Source organism: Lepisosteus platostomus, chromosome 25 (assembly GCF_059453375.1).
Source record: "Lepisosteus platostomus isolate fLepPlt1 chromosome 25, fLepPlt1.hap1, whole genome shotgun sequence".
In the NCBI taxonomy this organism is placed as follows: Eukaryota; Metazoa; Chordata; class Actinopteri; order Semionotiformes; family Lepisosteidae; genus Lepisosteus; species Lepisosteus platostomus.
In genome coordinates, this window is record NC_142635.1 from 7,161,135 (window position 1) to 7,169,847 (window position 8,713).

Here is an 8,713-nt window from a genome sequence, read left to right on the forward strand (position 1 = left end):
TTATTTTAAAAAAATGTGGTTCCAGATGTTGCATTGTATCTAGATATTTCTTCACAGACCTAAACTCTGAAATAGTTGGCACTGTGTGTGTGTGTGAGAGAGAGTGTGTGTGTATAAATAAAAATGACATCACTCGTTTTGGACAGTTTTATCTAGTGTGCTAGCGGTGACCAGTCACATCTTCTCCAGACAATCACATAACAAATGCTTAAGTACTGCATTGGTATTTTATTTCTGATCTGGGGGCTGGTCGCTATACATACTTATCCACTTACAGGTAGCAATTTAGAAAAAACAAGAAGCAGATGTTTCCCCTCATTTCTATACATTTCAAGTTCTTAGACCATACAAAAAGAAACAGGAATCCAAGACAGTGTAAAAAGATTGCTTTTATTGCTCTGATGAATCCAAGACTAAGAAATAATTCTGTAATTGCATCCACTTTTTAAGATAGAAATAATACATTTTGCAGTGGGTGCGTCAAAGCACAGCACACTACTGAATACCAAAAATACAGCACTTGAAAAAGACCTAGTGATGCATAAATCCATTGCTCATTGCTCAAATAAGCCTTATAGCAACTCACATTTGCAGAACCCTTTACAACACAAAGATTTCAACGTTTTCTTTCAATAAAGATCCAGTGCCCATTCCTAAGTGCAAGAGGGATAGTGGCAGCTGCTTTGAGTCAGGAGGCTGCACAGCTCAATCACAGACCAGTTTGACAACAAAAGGGAGTAGATTCTAGGTACACAGGGCAATACACGACCAATCTCAACATTATGTTAATAAGGAAACAAAACAATGACATTGTAAGGTGTAAACCTTGTAAAATCATAGCTCAAGAGTCCCTCCTAGTTCTCAGCTTTCATTTTGATTCTGGGATATTTTTCCCTTTTCAATAAAAGCAATCTGAACTTTGAGCACAGCACACTTAGTCCCAGACTATAAGATGAAATTAACCTAGATGTGTTTTTGTGTGGCCTTACACAAGTCCTTGTGCGGTTCTTCATCTAAAGAGCCTGGCTGATGGGGGTTGCAAGTAAGACCTGCTTCAGTGCTGTACTAGCACAAAGGAAACCATGCAAAGGTTTTGCTTATTTTACTTATGCTGGCTGTTGGCTTTGCTTGTTAAAGAACATAAAACATCACCACCCTGAATTGTCAGAGCATGCACATGCTGTATTCGTAAGAAAACTGTGATTAAGAAAGAAACAATTTAGGAAACAGGAAAAGGAACATGGATCAGAAATCAGGTCCCTGAATACATGCAGGGGCGCTGTGCATCATGGACGGGTGCTGCTTTCATTCGGGGTACAGCAGGAACCCAGAGAAGACGCTCTCTTTCCCCGCTGTCCCAAGCATTTGGTTGTACAAGGTGGTCTCCAGCCACACCTCCTCGTCTTTCCGGAGCCTCACGGCCAGCCCGCCCGAGTTCACCTGGTACGTGTTGATCTTGTGGTCACAGAAGCTGGCCATCTTCTTGCCCGCCGCCATCAGGTTGACACAGAGGTGGTCTTTGGAGGAGGCGTGGTATACGAAGTAGTAGGTGCCAGGGATCTTGCAGCGGAACTTGCCCGTCTGGATGTCGAAGTGCCCGTTGATGTTGGTGATGACCGTGGTGAAGAGGACGGGTTCCCCTTCTCTGGGGGGATGGGTCGTGCGGCGTGTGACGCTGAAAGCTGACTGCAGGGCCAGATCGTAGTAGCCGGACTTTCCCTTCTCTCCCGGCTCACCAGGAGGGCCGACAGCACCCCGTGGACCCTTTGGCCCCGTGCGGCCAATCTTCCCAGATACCCCCTGGGGCCCCGGCTCTCCTTTCTGTCCCTTCTCACCCACCAGCCCGGGCTGGAGCGGCTCACCTGGGACACAGAAGAGCAGTGAGCACCCCTCCTTACCGAACACCCCACGCACCTTCTCCGTGTCCTGTCACGCTGTTCGAATTCGTTGGAACAACACAGAAACCTGCCGTTTTCAATGATCGCTTGCACACAGCACGTCACCAAGAGCAGCGAAGAGCTGGCAGCTTTAGAATATTCCAGCTGTGCTCAGAGATATTCTTTTCTTTTTGCTTGTGAAACAATATTTATTTTTACATTTTCCACAAACACAACTAAACACCTGTGTCATCCTCTATTGTCCTGATAATCAGACAGATAATCCAGGCATACCATGCAATAAGGCTTTGACCAGATCAATAGCTGTAATCAAGGCCTTCACCTTTATCATTTGGCCATTTGTCACCCTGCGTCTGAGCAGCAGAACTCCATATGAATAATGACAAGACAGACCAGGGTCCTAGGAGACCAGGGACAGAGAGGTGGAGTCTCCCAAAAGAGAACCCGCAGGTGTTTAGTCTCCTTCTGCGGGAAGACTGGAGTTATCATTCGCCCAGAGTAAAGCAAAGCAGAAGAAACCAACTTTCTGAAACTTAACCGTATCTGGACACATGCAGATTATTAATAAAACACAGAAGCACAGGAAGATGATCTCTTTTTTACCCCTGAAATCGATCAGATTATGAATAGAGAGGTATTTTATATACAGATGAATTTTCTCTCCGGTGATCACCTCAGGCACACGCTGCACAATGGGGAAACAACACGTCCTGGAGCTTGTGAAAACCACCCTCGTGGAAGTACCTGCTCGTACGTCAATCCCTTTATCTCTTATTTCTCAAACGTGGAGAAGAAAAGGGGAAAATACTGTACCTATGAGGAGTTTTTACATCACAGGAAACGGGAGAGTGAGAGAATGAAAGTGTGCAGTCTTCTGCTATTTTCATGAACATTCGCACTAAACACCATACTGGAATTAAGTATATGCGTGGGCTGAAACACAATCTTCAACGTCTCAGGGGGACACGACACAAATTAAATCTTTCAAGTCCGGGTGGAGACTCTAGGTCCTCACCTGGTGCTCCTTTCTCTCCCTTTTCACCATCTCGTCCGTCCCGGCCTGGCATCCCAGGAATTCCTGGCAGTCCAGGGGTCCCGGCCTGGCCGGGGCAGGTCTCGGATAACGCCAGAGGTGAGAGAGCCAGGGCAACGAGCCCTACCCAGAGAGCCGGCATCGCTGGAGCTGTATCGGCACAAGCACAGAGCAGCGTGTGCGTTTAAAACCCTCTGGCAACAGACGAGGGCAAATGTGAGGAGAGCACCCGGTCCTGAAACACCAAGAGACACGCTGGAGGTTTTACAACCTGTACTCTCTATCTGCGTCTCGATGTCTGTTTTCTCCTCTGCTATCCATTTCATTGCATCTCTGTGTTAATTGCATTTTCAAGTGCTCTCTAGTTGTTGTATTTCATGATTTCATCAGCTATGCAAACTTGTATTACTGTGGTATTACTGTATTACTCGTGGCTCACTCCGGTACTCTTCTTTAAAAGAAACGTGTTTCTATACACTGTAATAACGTCTGATGTGCTGCTTGTTATAAACTCTTGATGCTTATTACTGACCCTTGTTAAACATCACTGAAAAAGGAATCAATCAAGCAATAGCAATAGAAATACATTTAAAACACACACATTTCAGTTAAAAACTAACGAGATTCCAATCCATGAGTCTTCTTCATTTTCACTGTGACTTTGTGTTTTTTTTCCAGTTTCTTCAGCTTCAAACAATTAATAAACTGAAAAATATATATTTTTTAAAAAGTAATTACAACCTGTTGCATACCAATCCAAATCAACCTCTGTAAAGTAAAATGTTCTGCTATATAACTTAGTGGAGCCAGATTTTTTTCAAAACAAGTTTCAATGAGTACGCACTGAAAACTCTTATTTTTATGAATGAAAGCAGACATCAAATTTAGCTTCTAAGCAAGACGTACTGTACGCCTGTAATAAACCTTCTAGCCCTCCGGCTAATCCCAAACCTCGAGATCTGTGAAAAGTACTGATATGACCTGAGCAATCCAAGAGTTTTAATGCTTGACTTACATTCGGATCGCGCTGGTGTCTGTGTCCAGATGTGATGGTATTCAGCGCTGAGACAATTCCGTGGTGAAGTGGCACAGCGTCAGTTCGTGAGTCTCATCTGCTGGCTGGCTGCTGAAAGAGGAAGTCAAGAAAGGAAAGGAGCTGGAATGGAGCCCTGCCAAACCACACAAAGTGCTGTCTGATTGTTTTGCAGCCTCCGTAGGTTTCACATCAACATTTCAAAATATTTCTTCACGTGCAGCAGAATTTCTATTTTTCTCTACCTTTGCAAAGACTGCTTTTTTTTTCCATGTGCTTGGAAGCTGGAATCGCATGGGACCCAAAATCAGGGGGTGCTTTCCAGAGGAAAATGCGACCTGTGTTTTACCTGGACCTCTAAACAAACGCTGGTTCATTCAGTAGCGATAGGCAGTTCTCTACTCGAGCCACAACAGTGTTCATTCGGATTTCCACGGCAAGCAGCAAACTGAATGGGATACCAGTCCACTGTAGACACTGGCCCCCAGTCACACTGCTGAGAGGACTGAATGGAGCAATCAGGGTCAAACACCTCACTCAAGCTACTGTACTATACAACAGTACTGAGCCCACACCCGCCATCCGTCCAGGGACTTACTGTACCTACTACACTACATTGCTCTAGTATAATAGCAGAAAAAGCAGAAAAAGAAAAAAAATGGAGCTGTTCATCTGAGAGACGTTATGATTTTTCAAAGTTCACATTCAAACAGTGGTATTTTTTTCCTTTTGTGCTATGTTCCTGTGTTAGAATTGTTGCGATACTTACAAATTACCCTGACCTTGTAAGTGCTTTGAGATGGAGATTACTTCTTAGGGAATCTGCATGAACTCAGGCAAATAAATTGTTTTGCAAAGATCCTTAGTTGGGAATGAGCTTTAGGGAATGGCAAAGCAATTCATTTCAAGAGTAGGGGTCTCCAGCCCAGGTCCTGAGCCTGGCGTCTTCTGATTCTTGCTCCCTCTGTGCTCTCACTTACAGTACATAGTTTCTTAATTTTAACCGCAACAGTTCCGTCCAGGCTCTGAGGTGTTACATATTTTACCACAAATTTAATAAGGTGAATATATTATCAGCTGTAAAAAAAAAAACATAAGAAAAAGCCTACACCCATCTTTCACATCCATCTCTTTAAAAACTTCTTCCAATTCAGAGTTGCAGGGGTGCTGGAGCCTGTCCCAACAAGCAATGGGTACAAGGTGGGGTACACCCTGGGCTATGATTTGATGGTAGCTCCCCAGGTCTAGAGTCAATCCCAGACACAGGGCCACAGGATTCCTCCATCCTATGATTTGATCTTCTTAACAACCAGAAATATTGCACACAAAACGCAGGAGCCTTAGCCTTTTATTTTTATTGTGGTCATAAAAAAAAAATCTCGTGCTGACAATTCTGAGAGAAAACACAAGGAGCTTTGTTACAAAGTGTACAAATGATGAGAAGCAGATTATTTAACATCCGTCAGATAAAGGACACTGCTTCATCTTTTATCTGTTAAAACAAGTTATCATAAAATCAGATAAAGCTCCCACACAAAACAAGCAAGGTTACAGCTGTCAAACCCTCTGGGAGAACTTAGAAGACTCAATGTGATTAACGATTTCCTCACTCGTGGTGATAAAAGGTTGTGTGAGGTGTTTCAGTAGGCCTTCTTATTTCCCCTGGGCTTCTGACAGCGATGCTGGAATCAGAACCGAGAGACAGCAACGGCTGGCATCCATCAACCGGAGCGAGTAGGTCTCCTGAAGGAGAGAAGTACTAGGCGATCTCTTGTGGAATTCATTGAAGGGCTTAGAAAAAGCAGAATAACACAGAGGCAGACAGATTTTATCAGATAAAATACATAACGCACAGATGCAACAACAGGGATCACAGCTTCTGCCAGATACTAGGATGTGGAAAAGATCAGGAAGCCGCTGAAGATGCTGGATGAATCTGGGGCCATGTTGTTAAAGGCGACGTTTTGCTCTCTGACTGCCTCCACCCAGACCTCCTGATTTTTCTTGAGCTGCAGCACCACACCCCCTGACAGCACCTGGGCCTGACCACCGGTGTTGTAATCGCAGAAGCCCAGCCTCTCCCCGTCCTGCATGACGAGGGCGCTGCTCCTCAGGGCCAGGCAGAGGTCCCCCGAGGACACCGCGTGGAAAACAAAGTAGTACACGCCGTCGACGGAGCACTTGAAGCGCCCGGTGGCTCCGTTGTAGTCGTTGTTGACGTTGCTGATGACGTTGTCGAACACGATGGGCGAGCCCGTCCGCGGGAGCCCAGGCACGGTGCGGGTCGCGGAGAAGGCCGAGCGGTCCAGCTCGACGGAACCACTTGCGTCAGCCTTGGGTCCGGGCGGGCCAGGCTGTCCCACAGGCCCCAGGACTCCCAGGTCGCCCCTGTACCCCTTAAGCCCCATGGGGCCTGGAGGTCCCCTGTCTCCCTGGCTGCCCTTGCTGCTCGTCACCCTGGAGAGGTCACTCTGAGGCGCTGGGGAGAGAGAGGGGCCAGAGCACCACTGCGTGATTCAACAAGAAGCTCGCGGCGTGGCTTCAGCACGAGCAGCAGAGCTCCATCACAAACACAAACCACCCTGGATATGATATTCTTCATCCTTTTGTTTTTTTGCTTTGATTGTGTGGAGTAGGTTGTGTATGTAGTGCATTAACTGCTACTTCACAACTGCAGTCTTCAAGTACGTGCCTGTGAACCATGAAAACGTTCATGTTTCATAAGCACCATTAATATGAGAAGATGAGGAGCAAGCAGCCACTTATTTGTGGATGCTGTTTTTCTGCAGCATCAGTGCATTAAAACACCTTGAAGGAGATGCGTGACTCTGTCCTTGTAAACCACTTTAGATTAGAATCCCCCAGGGGTTGCATTAATGCAGCTGCATGAGCAACACACGGCACAGTCACTTATGTCATTAAAGAATGTGTCTCAATCGGAGCACTGGGCTGAAAATCTACGGGGTCGTTCTGTAAGGAGCCGCGAGAGCACTAGAGAGATTTGTAAAGCAAAGACGGACCAAAGCAATGGAAATAAAATCAATTCGTTCAACAATATCTGCGCTTCTTTCAGGAAGAAGCCAGTGGCAGGGAACTGCTTTTGATGGCTTTGGAGGATTTTGCATAGCGACACCAAGGCTGTAAAAGCAAAGGGGTGTTGGAAAACATTTTCAGAATATTGCCTTTATATTTTCTTTCTATATTCAGGAATTTTACAGTGTGCCTTTTTGCAGGGCGGTTTCGTATGAGAAGATTCATGTTTAATAAAAGCCACAGGCTGTTGCCCCTGGGATACCTGGCTCTCCTTTCTGTCCCTTCTGTCCTGGGCGGGCGTCTCGTCCTGGGGTCCCCGGCTCACCCGCTATCCCATCTTGAACCCGACAGCCATCCGGCTCCTGGCACAGCCCCGAGGGCAGCAGCACAGCCAGCCACACCAACACCAGCCCCGCCAGAGAGCACCGGGACATGACTGCAAGGACGCAGAGAGAGGCCAGTCAGACAGTCGCTGCATCAGCGGGGATCGCTCTGGGAACATACAGTACCAGCCTGAACCAGCCCTCCTCGCTCGCAGGCCAGGGGTCTAAAACCATTGTGCCACTGCAACGCTATAATCCTCCTCGAGCAATACGTACAGTATTTGTTTTGCAGCTTTGAAAATGACAGAAATATTCTTCTCCTCCAAAGAGCTTCTTTGGCAGTTTCAACAAAAATCCCAGCAATACAGCAGATCTCTACTCTCTCTTAGGGGTACTTTTATTTGGGAAAAAAGCTTTCAATCCCTGGTTACAAGGTTTATAATCTATAATCTATAATCTATAATCAGTCACAAAAGAACTCGGTTCATAACAATGATATTGCAAAAGGAACAATATTATTAAAGGATATTAATATTTTAACTAAATGATTCTGATCTCATTTGAATACACTGAAAAACTTCATTATGAGCCCTAAGCAGTGGCATTCTAGTCTTAATTAACTGTACAGTTTTACTATCAACAGTACAATCCAACCTTAACGTAAGCACTCTGTTCGAGCACAGCATTATTATAATCAAAAAAAACAATCGGAGACTGTCAAATGTTAATATTATCCAGCAGTTATAAGAGAAAACAATATGAAATAAGGGGCAAGACTCACCAGGTCTGATCTTCGCTTGCAAAACAGAGAGAGAAATTGGTGACTGATTTTCTGTGATCTAGAAAAAGGGGAAGACGAACCACAATTCTCTGAGGACTAAGAATAAATGGACGTTGGGGACAAAATTGTCGACATGACAAGTTTCATTTCTCTTGAATATTTATATTAAAACATATGCAACATTTAGGGCCATGGTTGTGAAACCTTTTTGAGATTGGAGCAGACATCTGGAGCCAGAAAAAAGGCTAACAAAGTTTACTCAAATCACATCAAAAACACGAAGCTTAGCAGAGACTGAAACTCACTGACCGCTATCTTTGGGTCATCAGTACAAGGAACATGTCCACCCATTTTCGAACCACTTCGGCACACACACTCACACCATTGCCGGTTTTCCAAGAACCCAGTTGACATACCAGCATGTCTTTGAACCGGGGATGGAAACTAGCAAACCTGCAGGAAACCCACACGGATACAGGGAGAACATGCGAACTCCACACAGACAGCACCCCGGGTTCAGAAAGGAGCCCAGGGACCCAGCGCTGGGAAGAAGCAGTGTTAACCACTGCGCCACCATGTGCCACCATGCCACCCACAAAGGAAATCATGTTA

General features: G+C 45.5%; 2 protein-coding genes across 4 annotated transcripts; both read right to left on the reverse strand.

The window, feature by feature from the left end:
- Positions 1–371: 371 nt before the first annotated feature.
- On the reverse strand, positions 372–4,084 carry c1qc (complement C1q C chain). 2 transcript variants are annotated; one of them, XM_088619150.1, is made up of 3 exons: positions 3,947–4,084; positions 2,914–3,166; positions 372–1,862 (listed from the first exon to the last, which is right to left on the reverse strand). In XM_088619150.1, exons 2-3 carry the CDS (start codon positions 3,071–3,073, stop codon positions 1,306–1,308), a joined length of 717 nt encoding a protein of 238 aa, XP_088475276.1. In that variant the 5' UTR covers positions 3,074–3,166; positions 3,947–4,084; the 3' UTR covers positions 372–1,305. The 2 variants fall into 2 exon arrangements, with proteins under 2 accessions (XP_088475276.1, XP_088475275.1); XM_088619149.1 differs by having other exon boundaries at positions 2,914–3,081; positions 3,947–4,083.
- Positions 4,085–5,299: 1,215 nt separating this feature from the next.
- On the reverse strand, positions 5,300–8,386 carry c1qa (complement C1q A chain). 2 transcript variants are annotated; one of them, XM_088619148.1, is made up of 3 exons: positions 8,102–8,386; positions 7,260–7,489; positions 5,300–6,443 (listed from the first exon to the last, which is right to left on the reverse strand). In XM_088619148.1, the coding sequence occupies exons 2-3, from the start codon at positions 7,429–7,431 to the stop codon at positions 5,854–5,856; spliced, it is 762 nt and encodes a 253-aa protein (XP_088475274.1). In that variant the 5' UTR covers positions 7,432–7,489; positions 8,102–8,386; the 3' UTR covers positions 5,300–5,853. The 2 variants fall into 2 exon arrangements, with proteins under 2 accessions (XP_088475274.1, XP_088475273.1); XM_088619147.1 differs by having other exon boundaries at positions 7,260–7,433; positions 8,102–8,261.
- Positions 8,387–8,713: the final 327 nt, after the last annotated feature.

Bases quoted from the DNA above. Each gene is read 5' to 3' on its own strand.
- c1qc (XM_088619150.1), bottom strand. From the start codon at position 3,073: ATGCCGGCTCTCTGGGTAGGGCTCGTTGCCCTGGCTCTCTCACCTCTG. The intron at 1,863-2,913 runs GTGAGGACCTAG...TCTGTGTCCCAG, and splicing joins GGGAGAGAAAGGAGCACCAG to GTGAGCCGCTCCAGCCCGGG.
- c1qa (XM_088619148.1), bottom strand. From the start codon at position 7,431: ATGTCCCGGTGCTCTCTGGCGGGGCTGGTGTTGGTGTGGCTGGCTGTG. The intron at 6,444-7,259 runs GTATCCCAGGGG...CTCTCTCCCCAG, and splicing joins GGGACAGAAAGGAGAGCCAG to CGCCTCAGAGTGACCTCTCC.